The following is a 17,842-nucleotide window of genomic DNA, read 5'->3' as shown; positions in this document are numbered from 1 at the left end:
AGTGTCTGACGAGCGTAGCGAGAAACCTTGTGATGACCAGGACAGCCGAGCTCAAGTAGCTGGAAGAGGGCGAGGTATGCTCTCCAACGATACATCCCTCCTGCAGAGAGGCAGTGCTGGTCGAGGCTTTGGGCGATACTCTCGTCAACGAAACGCCCCTCCCCTATAGGGCGTGGTCTCGGTGCTCCACTGTCTCAAGGACGAGGAGGTTCACAGCAGCAATAGCAGCAGCCAAAGCACCCTGCGAAGTGGTCGAGGTGGCAAGACATTGGAGAAATAGACCAAGCGAAGGTGCTCGAGGCGATAACGTCCATCCTCCTGCACTAAGACTCTTAGAATATGTGACGTCATCGTTGCTGTTGGACTTGGTAGGGCCCTCAAAGGCTTCACGAACCTACTCCTCCGTCTTCCTCGATAAACACCTCCAACTCTGTGACAAGATGACTGCGCCTCCAAGCTTCCCATGGCATCCGATCCCGTCCGGAGGGGCAACATGCAAAGTACACCTCATACAGGCCGGCGGGCTCACCATACCACAAGACATGGCGTTACTGCCGGGTCCAGACAAGCCAAACGGCTCTGTAAACGAGGACAAGGAAGACAACAAGCCTAAGAAGTTCTACGCCCCTGATTACGTCTTCCTGATCGAGCAGACGGCGACAGGAGAGAATTACTTCTTCGACCTAGGCATTCGCAAGGATCTGGAGAATCTCCCACCTACGATTGTCAAGAATGTGCTGCCGCAATTTGACTGCGAACCAAAATCACCAGCGGAGATCCTGAAAGAGCACGGGACGGCCGAGCAACAGCCAGAGAAGGTCAAGGCCGTCATCTTCTCGCATATGCACTTTGATCACGTTGGCGACGGGGCGAAGGCTGGTTTTGAGAACGCAGAGCTGTGGGTTGGACCCACGTGCTGTACCTATGCGAGGCCGGGATATCCGGTCGAGGAGAAGGCGCCAACGTTGAGCGAAACCCTGCCCACAGATGGGAGCAGGAAGATCGTGGAGGCGTTCGTGCCGGACGAGCTTTTGAAGAAAGCAGGAGACAAGAGAGCTGGCAAGATCATGGATGGGCTGCAGAAGGGCTTGTACAACGCGGTTGCCCTGAAGAAAGCAGAGTGGTTTGGTCTTGGGTCGTTCGACCGTGCATTTGACGTCTTTGGTGACGGCTCAGCCTACCTCATCGATGCACCCGGCCACTCCGCAGGGCACCAGATGATGCTGCTCCGGACGACAAGTGGCCCCTCCGGCGACACGTTCGTTCTTCTTGCTGGTGACTGCTTCCACCACCCTACGCTCTTGAGGGAGCCAAGAAGAACTGCGCGTCCGCCTTGCTCGAAAGGTGGGATGCACACCGATCCTGACACAGCTCTCGATACCATCTACCGCACGAGGGAGTTTGCGGAGAAAGACAACATTTGGGTTGTTGCAGCCCATGATTTTAGTGTTGGCGAAAGCATCGAGCCAGGCGTGAAGGAGATCGAAGGACTAGTTGCGCTCAATGACTGGCGGGAGAAGAAGTGGAAGAAGCCGTTAGACGAGACGTCATAGAAGTCGACCATCACGTGTGCCGCGTTTCATGGAACCCAAGGTCGCCTCAGTCACGATGACATGTAAAGATCGTGCATGTTCAATCGTATCTTGACTTCGTATTGGCTCTGGTATCGTTTTTGTGCGCCGCAAATGCTCAGATGCGTTACTGTCGTTCCTTCCTAGGCACAACTCAGAGGCTTAGCCGTTTGACCTGCCCTTCTTGTCCTCTATCGACTCGCCTGCTTCGCGGTCTTTCCTCCTTTGCGCAACGTCCCAGTTGTACACGCGTGCGAACGCGACCTCCAGAGTCTGCTTCATGTCAGCTAAATCCACAGCAACACCGCACACCACTTACCGTGATCTGCTCCCTCAAGAAGTCAAGGTCCTCCTCGCACGTCGCCAGGCTAGCTTTGGCAGTTGACAGCTTCGACGAGAGCAGCTCCACAGCTTCAGGAATTGGGTAGGCCAACATGACGTTGGCGCCCAGCCACAGGTACACCTCGTCTGTGGGTGGCACCTCGGCCTTTGCAAACAGGGTGTCGTTCAGCTCGAACGTTGTCTCGATGGGCTCTGCATCGTCTCCCCTCGTCTTCAGGAAGCGCACCGTTTCCAGCGTCTTCTGGATGTCTGGGATCTTGTCCTTGAGCCCTGCAGCTCGTCGTTGTGTGTTCGCCTGCATGAACTGGTATTTCCTAGCGTAGAGTGTAAGGCCGTAGCTTGTGTGAGGTGGACATGTGGTGTCTAGCGTACGAGATCATCTCCTTGAAGCTGTTGATGGTGGTCTCCACCTCAGAACGGTCGGTGACATAGTCCTCCACGCGATCGACGAATGGAGCTTTCGGAATGCCCCTAGGGTTCGTCTCTGCCTCCCTTTTATATCGTTAGCCGTTGCCTTGCACAGATGCGAAGCTCTTACTGCGCCAACTTCACTACGTCCGGCATTTTGTGCGCCGAGGCTGCTGTATTTCAGAGCCTTGCTTTCTGCTGTGTGCTGTGCAGTTTTTTAGAGAGTTGTTGCTGCAATACAGGTGCTTGCACGGGTGTTGCGCAAAGTCGCGAACCTTTGCGATCTCAGTGCACAAAGCGTGCCCCGCGTTCCGCTCGGAATCTTGGTGCTGTCCGCTCCGCCCTCTGCATCCCTCCGCTCCGCCGACTCAACCACGGAGATAGGATTGCCGCGGAGCGTTTGAGCTAATATGGTCTACAGCTCAACATGACTTCATGACTCTACGACTTCAACGTTCGGCCTGATCTCTGGGTAACCCCGTCTCACTACGACGTCAGCCTTGGGCACATGATGCACTTTCAGCTGGTGTTTGTCGCGACCTCCCGAACCCACTCATTCCTGCGGGCTTTCAAACTAGATATCACAGACAGCAAGCTTCCGAAAGGCGCCATACGAAGGGTGCTTTGATCATCGTGAGAGAGCCGTCGGACGCAGATCCGCTGCAATACTAGGGTTGTATACTCGCAGCGTGGCTGAGCGTGGAGATCAGTCCCGTCTTGGGCCCTGTACATGAACACTACGCTTTCCTAATGGCGGGCGAGGCTTCCGCAAAACAGATTCGAACCTTAACTCACGCTATACAAGATCGACAATCGTGCAGAGCTGATCTTGAGATGCTGCAACGCCACCGATCATCTTGTGCCCGAATGAACCGAGTACGAGCACTGCCCAATGCACGACAATGTCGGCCCGTGTGTTGGGCACTATGAACATGGTGCAGGGCACGTATCAATGCAGCATTGACTATCTCCCGTCTCTAAGATCGACCTGCGCTACCTGTACCCTGTCCTTGGTGTTGACAGCCGCTAAGCAGGATCTGTATTGTACACCCGGATCTCCGCACTGTGTCCCGAGCATGCTGGCGTAGGCTCCTCACGGTACGAATCTGCTGCAGTGCTATCACGCCACTCTCGTGCTTCAAGAAAGCACTTGACATCCATCTGCATTCGTCCCTAACTCGGTTTCTTTCCAGCTGGGGGGTACCCAGCATAAGCCACATGACGTGTGCCGCTGCTGGCTGTGCTGCTCTGTGAAGTGTGCTCTCACATGGTGTTATTGGTGGATAGAGCTTCTTCAAGTAAACCAGTCATGCACACGTCAATAACAGTGATCTCAAATACCCTACGAAGAGCCTTGTAATCTATTGCAGCGCAGCGGGAGCAGAAGCTCGTTCTATGCAACCGGTGAGCGAGCTTGTTCTTCGCACATGACTCACTTCGTCGGTGCTGATAGCCATGAACGACCATCTGATACGGCATGCAGTCAGACAGCATACGCAGAGGCTTCCCATGCAAAGTGACCTCGAGAACTGTGAGGTCCACCTCAGGGCATAGCGAAGGCCATATCCACGGCTGGCTGCACGACGTGACACCGACTCGATTGAGTTGAGATCTTCGGTCTGTGTGCATTGTTGCATGTTTCGCTGGTCGTGGGCTGAGGCGAGTATGTCAATTTAGGGCTCGCTTCATGGTTGGTCTCCCGCTGCGCTCGACTGTATGAGATCAGCATTAAGGTTTCCAGCGTAAGGTGTTGCTAGCGACCCAAACTCAGGATGCATCAGGCACACGCTCTAGCAGTATGTAAGCGCGAATTAATGGCGAGGCGCATTGGCCGACGCGCAAGGCTGGTACTTCTGTTGAAGAATTGGAGGAAGTCACTGTAGTGAAGCTCTTTATGAAGTAGACCCTTGCCATTACTAATTATCAGCGCGATGTACACGCATAACGCAACAAAACTAAACATCGTAACAATTCGTAAAGTTATCAGAGCAAGAAGCAGTGCAAATCCATAACAACGCTTGTACCACCCCCTGCCAACGCCAACAAGATTGTGTGCCTAAATCAAAACCTCTAACGCCCACAGCTCCAGGTTCAACACTTGAACAAAGGAGATGTATGCTGTCTGTACAATTTCCATGCGTAGAGGCAAAAAGCTTATAGCTTGAGACCCTTCTGAAGGAGCTTGCCTAATGTGACACCCTGTCAGGCATATTAGTAAGATGTTGTGAGTTGGAAGATGTGAGTCAACTTACATGATCACCCTTCATCATTGTGAAGTGGTTACCGCCCATGACAGCATACTCAAACTTGTCCTTGGGGAGGAGCTGAGCCCAACCGTTGTCGTCGAAGTCAGTGCGGTTGTTGAGGAGCCACTTCATGGGAGCCGGGTCCTCTCCCTCGCCTGGTGGTGGGCGAGGGTCCTCAGGGTTGGGGCACACACCGTCAGTACACCAGATGGCAAGGACGGGTGGCGCATTCTTGGGGTCCATGGGGATTGGGTCATAGTTCTTCAGATTCTGAATGGCCGAGGCGAAATGAGGCAAGAGCCACGAGGGAGTACCACCTGGCTTGCCAGTACCGAGAAGACCAATCTGGTCGAAGAAGATGTGGAGACGGGCAGGTAGAGGATCGAGAGCGATGGGACAGGGAGCGTCGATCAAGACGAGGTTCTCAACTTTCTCGCCAGCGTCAACAAGCTGCTTAGCAACTTCGTAGGCCATAACACCACCAGCAGACCATCCACCAACGATGTAAGGGCCTTCAGGCTGACGGCGCTTGATCTCCTTGAGGTAGATCTGAGAGACACCTTCAACACCGCACTCCCATTTTTCAGGGCACTTCATGAACGGGCAGTTCAGTCCGTAGACAGCCATATCAGGGGAGATGTTGGGAATGGAGATGTAGGAGGTGGCACTGCCGGAACCGTCGGGAACCAAGAAGAACTTCTTTGTAGCAACCTTCGGGTTACCCTGGAGCAGTACAGAGTTGGCTGAAGGCAGCTGCGAGATATCGATAGCTTGAGCCAGCTTTTTGTTTACCTCAGCAAGTTGGGGGACCTTGGTAGTGACCTGCGCAGTAACCTTGACTTGCTTAGGGGCAGGGCGCATACCAAGGGCAGATTCGATATCCTTGATGGTGACATTGACAGTGAGGAAATCGGCAGGAAGGTCCCGTCCAGTCTGCTCGCGCATAGAACCAAGAATGGTCAAACTCATCAAAGAGTCCATGCCGATGTCGGTGAGGTCAAGATCGTCTGTGATCTCGGAGACATCAACACCCATCTCCTCAGCAACAAGCTTGCGAGCAAGGCTGGCCTCGCCGTCGACAATCTGTTCGGAAACCTTGATCTCGACATCGTTGCCGTCGAGACTAGGAGCAGAGCTAGGGGGCGTGCTACCAGCCCCACGCTCGTAAGGTGTGGAGGCATCAGACGGCTCGTCGGTGGTGTCAGAGGCATCGTCTTCGACAACAATAGCGCCACCGTCGTATTGAGAGAAGTACTTCCTCAGCTCACCAACGCTGGCACAGTCGGTGAAGAGTGTGGAGGGAATTTCCATGTCAAGCTCCTCGCGGAACCTGGCCGAGATGGTCAGGGAGAGCAGAGAATCAACACCGAGGTTCTCAAATGCGGCGTCGTCAACGAGCTCCGACATGTCAACATCGGTCTCTTCGGCGATAATCTTCATCACTTTGGAAGTGACACCACTGCTGACCTGTTTGACGACCTTGGCCTTCGCAGGCTTCGCTGCAGGCTTGGAAACCTTGACTGCAGCGGGCGCAGCCTTGAAGGGAGCGGCGGCAATGGCCTTGACAGGAGCGGGCCTAGCCATGGCCTTGGCGGCAGGACCGGACTTGACACCAGAGGGCGGCATCATGATGTTGAGAGCGCGACGAGGAATGTTCTGGAACTTGAGACCAAGAACCATACCGATGATCTCCTCGCCCTCGAGAATGTACACATCACCAACGGAAATGTTGCCAGGAGCAGGCTGCATGCGGACATAGGAGCGGTATTTCTTCTCGGGCGACAGCTGCTTCGAGATCTTGATGGATCCCCATCCGTGGGAGATGTAGACCGAGTTGTCGGAGTCAAGATGGTCAGAAGCGTTGACGATGAAGCCAGAGAGATGACACAAGCTGTCAATCCAGTATGGAGAGCAGAAGAACTCTCCGTCGGCAGGGGTAGTCTGGAACTGGACCTGAGCGGTCGCTTCGGTGGTCTTGCCGTCCAGGATGACCTCCTCCATACCGCGGTAGTTGTCGGCGTAAGTAACAAGGGCCTTGAACAGCTTGTAAGCCATACCACGAAGCACCTTGTGGGCAGCACCAGTTTCAAGCTTCTGCTTCAGGACATCGACCTGGGTCTGGACCATGTACTGAATGCGGCCCCACTCCTCCTTCCAGACGTTGACATCCTCGTACTTGACAACACCAAAGGCGTGCTCGGCAAGAACCTTGGAGCCGTCTGCAGTAACGGTGCGGAACTTGACATCGACCTGGTTGGTCTCCAGATCAGCCGTAGCCTCAACCTGCAGATGCTGGCCACCGGCGGGGGCAGGCCACTGCGGAATCAAAGTCTTAGGCACCTCCATGGCGCAGACATTAAGACCAGGTGTGGGCATGTTGGGGCGCAGCTGCTGGTAGAGGTAGTCGGCTACAGTCATAGCCTGATCTGCGTAAAGCGACGACGGGCACAAGGGTGTTCCGTTGACTTGGTGGCCGGTGATGGTAGCCTTGAGCTTGGGATCGGACAGATCGGACTGAACGACGACAGTACCGGAGTTGGCATGGAGCTCCTCGCGAACGACCTTGTGGCAAGAGGTAGTGGACAGCTTGGATGCAATCTCGACAGGAGCCTCGATGGCCTTGGGCTGAGCAGGCTGGACAGCCTCGCCCTTGGTCAGAGTCCAATTGTTTTGGTAGTCGAGCCAGTACTTCTTGTTGTCGAAGCTGTAGGTTGGGAGGGTCAACAGCTCATAAGCATCCTTGAATTGCCTGTGATACTCGTTGAAGTCGAATGCAACGCCAGCAAGGTGGAAGGTTGCAATGGTGTTGGAAAGAGTCTTCCAGGGGTCCTCGTTGCGACGGAGAGAGCCAGCGGTGGTGGGTGCTCCACCGAGAGTTGACTTCACCATGCCACTGCAGACAGGGTGAGCACCGACCTCAAGCCAGGTGGTCTTCTCATCAAAGAGCTTCTCATCCTTGCCAGCAGATACAGCAGTCCAAAAGTTCACAGTCTCGCGTGCATGGCGAGCCAGGTAGGCAGCGTTGATGATGCCGGCCTCGCGGATGACTTCGCCAGTCAGGGGAGACATGACTGGCACCTGGGGCTTGCTGAAGACAACTGCAGAAGCAACGTCCTGGAACTTGGCAAGGATGGGCTCGACCTGGGCAGAATGGAATGCGAACGGCACGTTCAGCTTTGTTGATTTGAATCCCTGGCCGGAAAGGAGCTGGTTCGTGGACTCAACAACCTCAACCGTGCCACAAAGAACAGTCTCCTCGGGGCCGTTCATGCAGGCAATCTCAGTCATCTTGTCACCGAGAGCGGCCTTGATGGAAGCAGCGCTGCCCTTTACAGCGAGCATGCCGTGGGTACCAGCAGTGCACTCCTGCTCTAGGATCTCAGCACGGCGGCCTACAAGGAGAACCATGTCACTGGCAGAGATGACACCAGCAACATGAAGTGCAGCGTACTCGCCAAGGCTGTGACCGACTACTGCGATCGGCTTGATGCCCCAAGACGCCCACATGCGTGCAAGAGCGACTTGAATGCAGGCCATACCAAGCTGAACGACGACAGGCGACAGAGTAGCCACATCAACACCTGTGAGCAGGGGCAGGAAAGACGGGAGGCTGTGCAGACGAGCAATGTTGTCAAGCTGGTCAATATCGGCCTTGAAGGTTGTGAGGTCTTTGTAAAGCTTCTGACCAAGGCCAGTGTACTGCGAGCCCTGACCAGTGAAAGTAAAGGCAGTCTTAGTCGGAACCATTGGGAGAGGATTGTACGAGTCCTTCAGCTGAGTCTGAAGAGCGTCCTTGACCTTGGAGATGTCGTCAACGCATATAGCAACGCGGTAGTTGTGCTGGATGCGACGAGCGGTGGTTGTGTAGGCCAAGCTAGGCAGAGTGGTCTCTGGGTTCTCTTCAAGGAACTTGATGACGTTGTTGATGTTTCTCTTCAACGATGCGATGGACCTGGCGGTTACAGTGATAGTATGCATGGTGCGGGGGTCAACACCCTGGGGCACCTGACGCAAAGGGCCGTCCTCCAGGAGGATAGCGGTGTTGCCGCCAGCCGCGGAGAAGTTGTTCAAGAAGAGCTTGCGCTTCTCAGCACCATTACGCGGAAGTGCAACTTGGGTAGTAGAGATATGCACGTTGCGCTGACCGAGGTCCTTGGGGAAGGTCTTGTTCATCACTCCCTTGATACCGACGTTGGCAGGGATGGCGTTATTCTTCATCATCATCAGAACCTTGACGAGCGAGTTGATTCCCGAAGCGGCTTCACCGTGACCAATGTTGGCCTTGATGGCGCCGAGGTGGAGAGTCTGTTCAGGGCGACGCTGGCGGTGGCGTGGAGCAAATACGTTGGTAACTGAAGTCATCTCAATACCGTCACCGGCCTGAGTACCAGTTCCGTGCATCTCAACGTAGCTAATGTCATGCGCGTCAACACCAGCGTTGGCGAGGACTTTGCTGTAAAGATACTCCTGTGCTCCAGCATGGGGATGGGTGATGGAGACGGCTTCGGCGCTGTGGTTGGTAGCTGCACCCAAGATGCAGCCAAGGATATTATCCTGGTCCGCAATGGCATCCTCGTAGCGCTTCAACACGACCGAGCCACAACCATCACCACGGCAGTAGCCGTCTGCATCATTGTCGTAGGTCTTGCAGCCGCCAGTCTTGGACAAGAACTGTCCCTTGCTGAGACCGGAGAAAATATCCGGGTTGGTAAGGACGTTGAGTCCACCAGCGCAGGCAGTGTCGCAGTCACCCGCCCAGAGCGAAGTGCAGGCCAGCTGAATTGCAGCGAGCGACGACGAGCAGGCGGTATCAATGCTGTAAGATGGACCGGAGAACTTGAAGTAGTAGTTGATGCGGCCGGGCGCGAATGCGCGGACACCACCAGTGATGAAGTAGGTGTCAATGTTCTGGGCAGCGTTGATCTCACGCCAGTCATCAGAGGTCTGACCGTAGAAGGTTCCAATGCGGTTCAGCTTTGTGGAAGGCGTGCGGTTGGGAACGTAACCGGACATCTCCAAAGCCTCGAAAGCGGTGGTCAACGCCAGACGGCCCATGGGGTCCGTCTGAGCAGCTTCACGTGGAGACATGTTGAAGAAGCGAGGATCAAACAGACCCGGCTCGTCAATGAAGCAGCCAAAGGGAGTGTGGCTCTTGTTCTTTCCCTTGCCAGAAGGGTCGCAATGAGCCTTGGCATCGAAGCGGTCGGCCGGAACCTCGCGGTGGACGTCCAGGCCCTTCTCAAGAAGCTCCCAAAGCGCCTCGGGGCTGGCTGCACCTGGGAAACGACCAGACATACCAACAATGGCGATCTTGTCATTCTGGGTGCGGCCGCGGGTTGCATCCGTAGTCTGCACCCAAGATGTGTGGTCACGAACCGCAGTGTGGGATTGGCCGCCAGCCTTGAGAGCAGATGCAAGGCTGTTTGCGATATTGGTCACACCGATGGCAACAAGAGAGCAGTCTGCGCTGCCGGTGGCGGTTACCTGAGAAACGACGCCGCCGAGAAGGCTGTCCCATCGCACAGGCTCGAGGAGGATGTCCGTGAGAGCGTTGCGCATCAGCTCGAGCGTGCTGGTCGCAGTCTGGCACTTGCCGCTGGATGCCGAGTGGATCAAAGCCAGGGGCCGGAACTGCTGCAAGTGCCTGGTGGCCTCGCTGTCCAGAATGCGGTCGACGTCGGCCTGGGCGTGGACGTGCGAGGCATGGTAGGGTGCGTACACAGGGATGGGCACTCGCGTATTGTTCCTGAAGGCGTCGATCTCCTGGAAAACGCGTTTCGTTGTCGATGGTGGGCCACTGATGGTTAGAGCCATGACGCTAACAGCGCTAACATAGGCGCGCGCCGAGGCTGGTATCCGTCGCTCATCGTGAAACGCGGACAAGGCCTTTTTCGCTGCGCTTTCAGAAATACCTGTCACAATGGTCGACCAGCTTTCTTTGGCATCTGCAGGGTGCTCAAGCGCATCCTTGGCTGCGCCAACGCAGGTACCAACGCGGAACGCGATACGAACGGCTTCTGTTGCAAGGGGCAGCAACTCGCTAATGGATCGTGCGGACGCTACGACTGAAGCTGCGATTGAGCCAGTGCAGAGACCGACAAGACGTGTGTTGGCAGGGTTGGGCAGGTCTGTTGGGTTCTCGCCGTAGTACCCGATGTAGTGTGCAAGTTGTGCCAAAGTAACCATGCAGCTTTCGAGCTGGGGGATCTTCTTGCCTTCGCTGTAGTAGGTATTGACCAGATCCCAAGTAGTGAGAAAATCAGGAATTTGGTCTCGCTGTGTCTTTGGCAGCTTCTGTACTTCGTCGCGGAGGACGACACTGGCACGGTCGAGGAAAGTTGTGAGAGTAGCGTTGTTTCTCCATGTGGCCACCTTTTTCAGTAGGGGAAACTGATCAGCGGTCTGATCTCCGAAGATGAGGACGTTCATGATGGCGTCTTTGGGTCGAGGATAAATATAAAAATTATAATAAAGAAAAAGCCAATGGGTCAAATCTCCCTAGGAGATGATGGAGTGAAGACGACGATGAACCTTGGAACGGCAGTGAGGTGGCCGTATGTCAACGAAGGGATGGAAATAGTTAATGGTGTAGGGGTCCTCTTTGGGGCCGGAGAACTGGAAGAGGAAAGTTGAATGCGGTTGAATCTTGGGGGATTGGCAGTGCCCCTTATATGTGGATGATCAACATGAGTAGATGGTATGAAAAATCGGTATGGTGGTCTATGCTTGAATCGCACGATGACAAGCACAGTCGGCTCCGGGTCTGTGACAGCACAGATACGGGGCCATGTACTGCGGAACGATGTACTGCAGCGACATATTGACGCGAAGATGAGACTGAAGCGCGTACTATTCCTCATTCTCGATGGTGCCGCCACAATCCCGAGAGGTGATAGCGTGCAGTGACCGGGTATACCTTCGAGTAAGCTTCATGCCTATTGATAGCTGGCGCATGCTAGGCGTGAAGACAAGCCGCTGATGTATCGGGTCAATGCGTCACAGACGATAGTAAAGGTGAGACGTGGAGGCCTGGTAGCAAGGCGCTGTCTCAAAGTCGGAGCTAACTCTACCGGATCCCCTCATGTGAGCCGGGGTGGCCAGGGAGCCCGCGTGTTTCTGCTGTCAACCACAGCATTAGCCAGGCATCAGAAAGCCTGGACCTGTGTGAACCACATCTACGGATAATGGTGAGGTCTTAAACCCTTGACCGCACTTTTTTGAAGCATGTCTTTCTGAGCAGAACACCTTGTACCAGGTCAGGCCTCTGGTGCGTAACGAGGGGTGGCTCACAACCAGCACGAAGTCTGGAAAGCTCGAAAAAAAGAACCTTGAATTCGTCGCTGCATTCAGAACTCCATCGGTGCGGCTGTCATCTCGCGGTGGATGCGAGATCCTTCACGAAGGCCCACCTGCCAAGCATTTGCTACATCAACAGCCGATCATACAACGCTCATGATCTCAATCAGCGTCGCTTCGTGCATATAGAGGAACCAAGACACCACCTTGTCGATAGCGCAGTATTGGACCTCTTGCAGGCCCCGCCCGGAATCGAGGTCGTCAGGTTGCGCCGCTGCTGATGGGAACCTGCACAATGCACGCAGTACAGCCGGCGTCCCGGGAAGCTGAGTCCCGCATATCATCCTTGACAGGTTGAAGGCAACCCGGCTTAGTATCCTTGATGAGGTGGATCATAATCAGATAGTCTCGATGCGACTCTGGGCGACTGGTTTCTCGCTTGACCGTTGACAATACTACTCCACGGCCGGTGTGGGCGCCAATGATGGAGTTCCATTACGGGTTCCTCAAACCCAAAGATCTCCTGCTATCGATCAATCCAATTGTTCAGCAAGCCTATGGTGTGGGAGGCTGAATATCTTCGCTCTATTGCCATGATCAGCGCTTACGGGAATTCCCCCAAAATCCGAAAACACGAGCCCCGTTGGACCTCGCATATAAGGGAGGTACCCAGCTTGCACTGTCTAAAGATCTCGCAGCTATTCATGGCAAGCGTGAAGTCCGGCTTTTACTCGTTCGTGTGAAGGTTCATACGATACGAGTCAGCGCTCAAACGAGCGTTTTGCAAGCTCGTACAGACTTAAATCCAGTAGTACTCCGATGATTTTGTGTGGAAAGTAAGCAACTGTCGCTGTTTCTAGCTCGCCAGGACGCAGAGATGATGCGGATCGACATGGTTGCAATGGCGTAGGTTGATTGACATGCGCTGAAGATGTCGTTCACGTCAGTGGAGTCTGCGGCTCCCCATTCCGAAAATGGGCAAAGGATTCTCCGCCCTCCGCCCTCCGCCACACCCCTACCGCCCCTGCCACTTTCACGTCTAAACGCAAGGCTATCTCCTACACGACTAACGACTTTTGTCAAGTAGTCTAACCTCCCTAGTCTTCGGTTATGGCGTCGCGAGTCATGTTAAAAGAGTAAGCTCAGGTACCAAACAAAAGCGAAACTCGCTGTGAGAGAACAAACAGAGTCCCTGAAATGGTTCATCCAAATCGCTGTTTCAGGTACTCTGGCCTCGCTCTCGTTTCCGTTCTTGTGTTGTCATGTTCCGTCGTAAACAACGTCTACATTAGTCGAGATACTCGGTGCAGTCAGGCTGAGAAGGGTGCGCACTTTACTGTTGAGGTAAGCTTCAGCTTCTCTCACATCAGCCCACGTGGTGGCGACAGCGGCTATTGCTTTTCTTGTTGCTCAATCCCAAGGACCTGGCAAGTGATAGCCGTGCAAGAAACAAAGCGTATGACAGAATCTCTAGCCTCGCCCATTCGCTTCGAGTTCGCATCCAGTTGTCCGGGGTAGAGATGCCTCAATCTTGGCACCCACTACAGGAGATGAGAGAACTCTCAACAAGACCTCTACCAGCATTCTTAGTATTGGCCCCGCATGGCCAGACAAATTCTATCATGGTTCGAAAAGTCATCTCCACATTGCATGCCATCACTGTCCGAAGACATTCTTGTCTCGCGTGGAACAGCCATTCACTATTGATGGTATAGAGACATGGGGGTGCAGCAACATCACGCCACGATCGCGAACGTTCTGGCTATTGCACCGGCATTTGACAATCTGTGTGCCTGGAAGCCCACCATGGCTCGAGCAATTTTCCTAGTTCAAGGGTCGCGAGATCTGGTCCTTTGATCATGGCGCTCATCACTGCCAGTGCTCTACATAGACCGAGCCGCTTGTGCATGCAGTTCTTGGTGGTGAACAATGTTGTCTCGTAGCTCCTCTAGCTTGGAGTATCGGTTTCTGCAGTCCATTCACTCGCAGCAGTCTATGACACCTGAAGATCTATGTCAGGTAAATTGTTTCTATAGACCTCCATCATATCGCTACTCGAACGTCATACCACTAGCAAATCTACTATGAAGAATGTATTATCAGCATACATCGGACAAAGCTCCTATCGTTGATTACAGTGAGCTCCTATCAATCGATTTTCCAGGCGGTTTTCCAAACGACTGTTGCTCCACGTCCCCCATTATCCTCCAGTACTTTGTGCAATAACAGGCTTCTGCTGTCTCACACAAACGTCACGTGTGGATGAAACGATGAAATTACGTGCATGGCACCAGCTACTTGACGCACAGTGAGTGCGTTGGCAAAAGTGACTTGCGTCACCATTTAAGTGTGCAGGCCAAGTTATACCGAACAGCACGACCAGCCATTTTCACTTGTTTATCATACTCCCGTGACCGTTCCCCTCCATACGGTCGGGTAATGATGGCCATATCTCTGCAGAGAATGTAGGGGTACGTCGCATGGTCAATCGGCGCTAAGATCTTGATTCGAATCTTGACAATCTCTGCAAAAGCTACAGGGAAGGATCGGAAGGGAACGCATTGACAGTTGCAATCCCAGCATACCCCCGGTGCCTCGCCTTACCGAACTAGAACAGTGGATACCTTTAATACGATCGCCCTGGCGCCGTTGATACAGTTAGCGTGCAAGGGTAAGAAGCGTCGGCGGGTGCGCGTGCCGCGATCGCCCCGGACCGTCGAAGGCAAAAACCCGGATTTCCTGTCTCCTGTGCAAGGCCATTGTTTGGAGCCTTCACACTTGCGGAGTTCTACGCGCGTCTATTGTTCGGTTTCAGGGCTACTTTTAGGCTCTGCACGTGCCCTGTCAGGAGCAAACCGGCTTTCGAAACTGCTTCTTCTCGCCTTCGCTACCTACAGCAGACAACCAAGGTCGGACTTTGCTTCCAGAACAACTGACAGACTGTTGCCCTTTGTTGGCTGAGCTTAGCCTAATAAAAGGGGCCAGGAGGGTTAGTCTGTGTGTAATTTGCGCAAGACTCGTAGCGCACTGATTTTCACGAGGTCCGCCGAGGCTTCCAAGTCTATGACGGTATCTCGTCCGTGGTACACACACCACTTGTATGTCGCGCAGGTGCTAATCCAGCACCAAGCTTTCCAAATCCAACGCGAGTGGAATTAAGGCGAGTCGCGGCTGGGTAAATTTCCCTGGTAGCAAACGGATTCTTCCGTGATTTGAATTCCCGTGATGTACCAGCGCACGAAACGATTTTTTTACTGAGGCTGGAACCCGAACGAGATTTCACGATAACCGACGATACCCCGTGTTTCTCAATGTGCGCAGTGTGTGGGTAGTGGATTGACAGCTCCATCTGCGGGACAATAGGGTCCAAACAGCTCTTACTATTTCTCATTGATGAGTTGGTATCCACGTGAGCGCATCCATCTCCCTCAAGTGGAGTTCTGCGTATTCTGTTTGTACAACAGACCGCCGATGTATTCCGGATCACAAGAAGTCAAAGGAAGAGGTCAATCACAGTCTGCAATATAGCATTGCTATACCGTGCATCGTGTACGACCTCAAGCGCGTACATGGTCGCGACGTTGAGAAGTGCAGCTTAAGGCCAAACTGGTATTCTGAGACTGGAACTCGAAGCAGAAGCGTGTAGTCTGGTGGATCAAAGCTGTACCCTGACATTTCCAATTACCAGTAGATGTTGTGACCTCCAAAAGAGTGCTGTTGACAGCGTTCTCGTCGACTTGTCGTCGATGACGACACGAAGGCACGTTCACGGCATCTTCGTCGGACACGTCAAAATGGCCGAATTCGAAGAATCTGTAGCACCTCGCGTTCCTGATCGAGTTTGAAGACACTCTTTGAGTACCCAGACATTATCGTAGGGCAGCCACCTTACCTTTGACGCACCTCGGTCCACACGATCTTGTGCCATGGCCAATGCAGCACAGCTGTTTGGTATCGGGAACCAGCCACGCTTCTAACCACCTGGTTGGGAAGTTTGCGCCTCGAAATAAGAGCCATGTGAGCCTTTAGTGCAACATGAAGCCACGCGGAGACCTATTGAACCACGTTGGCTGAAAGCTTCAGATCTCGCGATGCATAATCTAGCTTGTTACACTGCTTCGGCACAGTGGTTGAACGGGCGGCAGCAGCATCTTTTGACAGCGGTCTATCGCGTCTTCGGCATACCGGACTTTGAATGTCCCCCGGATTGGCTGGCTCGGATGCAGGGTCTTTGCTTGTCGCATAGTCCATGGACGATGGTACTGCGCTCCTTCGGCAAAGACTGACGCCAAAGACTGACACGGCTGGGCATATGACCTTGCGTTTGCTGAAAGGTCAACCATCTCACAAACATCCGCCGAAAAGTTCTTCAGGCAGTGAAAATTTCATCCGGAGTCTTGACGTCTCAGAGTTTTTCGGTTTACCGGGAGCGGCTCAATGGCCAGACTGTTCGGTCTCACGGGAGTACCTGCTTAGCCTAGTATAGGTGCGGGTTTTTCTTGACACTCTCTCTTTCGAGGACCGTGTCACAATGACAAGTGGACTTCTCAATGACAACATGACTAAGGGCTTTCGGTGTTTGCTGGGGTTTGTTTGCAGCCAGCAGCCAGCGTTCTAGATTAGCCGCAGCTTGAAAGACGCACTGCATACTCGACTGGTACAACTACACCTGGACTCTGTTCGAATCCCTGCTCCCTGTTTCTTTCTGCCGCTTGTGCCAGGCCGCTTGATAGCTCTCAGTGATATTAGTAAGGGTAGGACGTTTTTGCTTCCTGTTCGTAAGCTGATTGGGTTTTCTTAATACTGTAAGATAACGTGCAGTATATTCATCCATGCCTGGCACCCCCTAGCCCAAGCCTGACATACCGAGACACCGATGCATGTACCTCTGAGTACAGAGTGTACAAGAAAGATCGTGTCAGATGGCAGAATCGCTCCCACCGTGGCGGACAGGACCCTGGTGTGCCTCGCTGTGGAACTTCACGCAGTACAGGTGAGTCTGATCTGCGTTCTTACTTCGACAAGGTTGACATCAGGACTATCGTTGGGCTGAGTGAGCGTGGCGTGAGTAGTCTTGCAAGATAACGACTTTTGGCCCAGGTATGGCAGCTGTCGAGTACATGGAGACGCTCACAGATCAAGGTCCAAAATTCCAACTGAGTCATCACCGATCAAGCTGTGGCTGTGAGCTATCTTCCTCGAACCGTGTAGGCCAGTGTTGTTGCAAGGTCTCAACGTGTCTCATCAATGGCGCAACGGTGCACTCTTCTAAGTGTTTGTCGCACTCGCATCTTCTCCCGGGACAATCCTGCAGCCCTGGGGAACGAGCATCTACATGTGCTTACCGTATCTGGCACTATTCAGACCCATGCGAAGCAACCCAACTGTTGCTTACGACGCCACGTGTTAGCTATTGTCCGGTATTAGCAGCGGCTGGTACGGGAGTTCCCACGCTCACCGTGAGATGGATAAGACATAGTCAAACTCACCTTGACAAAGAATGGCCTGATGGGCCCCATTAATTGGCCGCGCTCACAGGCGCTGTTCATGTTTTGCGATACCACTAGCAGGCATTCATTATCCGGGGTTGGACCACTTAAAGACGTACAGATTACAGCTACATGTGCGTAGTCAGAGAAAGTCCAAATGTTCGGGACAACGTGACATCGAGCTGCGAGGTGCAACCTCATGCTGCGTATGAGAACTCATGTTCAAGATACCCTGTTCATAGTCATCCACTTGTTGCTGGGTCAGTCGCAGCGTATAGCACGACGTGTCTGCAGCTGATTCTCGTATGAAAGTTACTTTACGAAGTAAGTAGGAGTACAATGTGCAAGCTCGGGTAGACTTGCACGCGGCAGATGAGTTTGAATGCTTGCAAGTCCCTTCAGATCACAACTGCATGGTAGCCCTTGTCGCTTACTCCGCAATAGGCCAAATTCTTCGTGGACGGCATAACAGAAGACTGGCGATTTCGGT

At 53.6% G+C, this 17,842-nt stretch overlaps 3 protein-coding genes across 3 annotated transcripts, besides 2 other annotated features; 1 reads left to right on the top strand and 2 right to left on the bottom strand.

Moving 5' to 3' along the window:
• Positions 1-440: 440 nt before the first annotated feature.
• Positions 441-1,553, top strand: EKO05_0009602 (uncharacterized protein; the record flags this gene model as incomplete). Its single annotated transcript, XM_038946900.1, has 1 exon — positions 441-1,553. The coding sequence occupies one exon, from the start codon at positions 441-443 to the stop codon at positions 1,551-1,553; it is 1,113 nt and encodes a 370-aa protein (XP_038794991.1).
• Positions 1,554-1,733: 180 nt separating this feature from the next.
• On the bottom strand, positions 1,734-2,477 carry EKO05_0009601 (peptide chain release factor 1; the record flags this gene model as incomplete). Its single annotated transcript, XM_038942673.1, has 4 exons — positions 1,734-1,844; positions 1,891-2,227; positions 2,286-2,405; positions 2,452-2,477. The coding sequence occupies 4 exons, from the start codon at positions 2,475-2,477 to the stop codon at positions 1,734-1,736; spliced, it is 594 nt and encodes a 197-aa protein (XP_038794990.1).
• A 176-nt stretch (positions 2,478-2,653) lies between these two features.
• Positions 2,654-2,685: a tandem repeat.
• Positions 2,686-4,475: 1,790 nt separating this feature from the next.
• On the bottom strand, positions 4,476-10,996 carry EKO05_0009600 (polyketide synthase; the record flags this gene model as incomplete). Its single annotated transcript, XM_038942583.1, has 2 exons — positions 4,476-4,520; positions 4,574-10,996. 2 exons carry the CDS (start codon positions 10,994-10,996, stop codon positions 4,476-4,478), a joined length of 6,468 nt encoding a protein of 2,155 aa, XP_038794989.1.
• A 1,855-nt stretch (positions 10,997-12,851) lies between these two features.
• Positions 12,852-12,887: a tandem repeat.
• Positions 12,888-17,842: the final 4,955 nt, after the last annotated feature.

This window comes from Ascochyta rabiei, chromosome 17, assembly GCF_004011695.2.
Source record: "Ascochyta rabiei chromosome 17, complete sequence".
In the NCBI taxonomy this organism is placed as follows: Eukaryota; Fungi; Ascomycota; class Dothideomycetes; order Pleosporales; family Didymellaceae; genus Ascochyta; species Ascochyta rabiei.
Note: the sequence above shows the minus strand (reverse complement) of the source record. Positions and strands in the feature narration are given on the sequence as shown.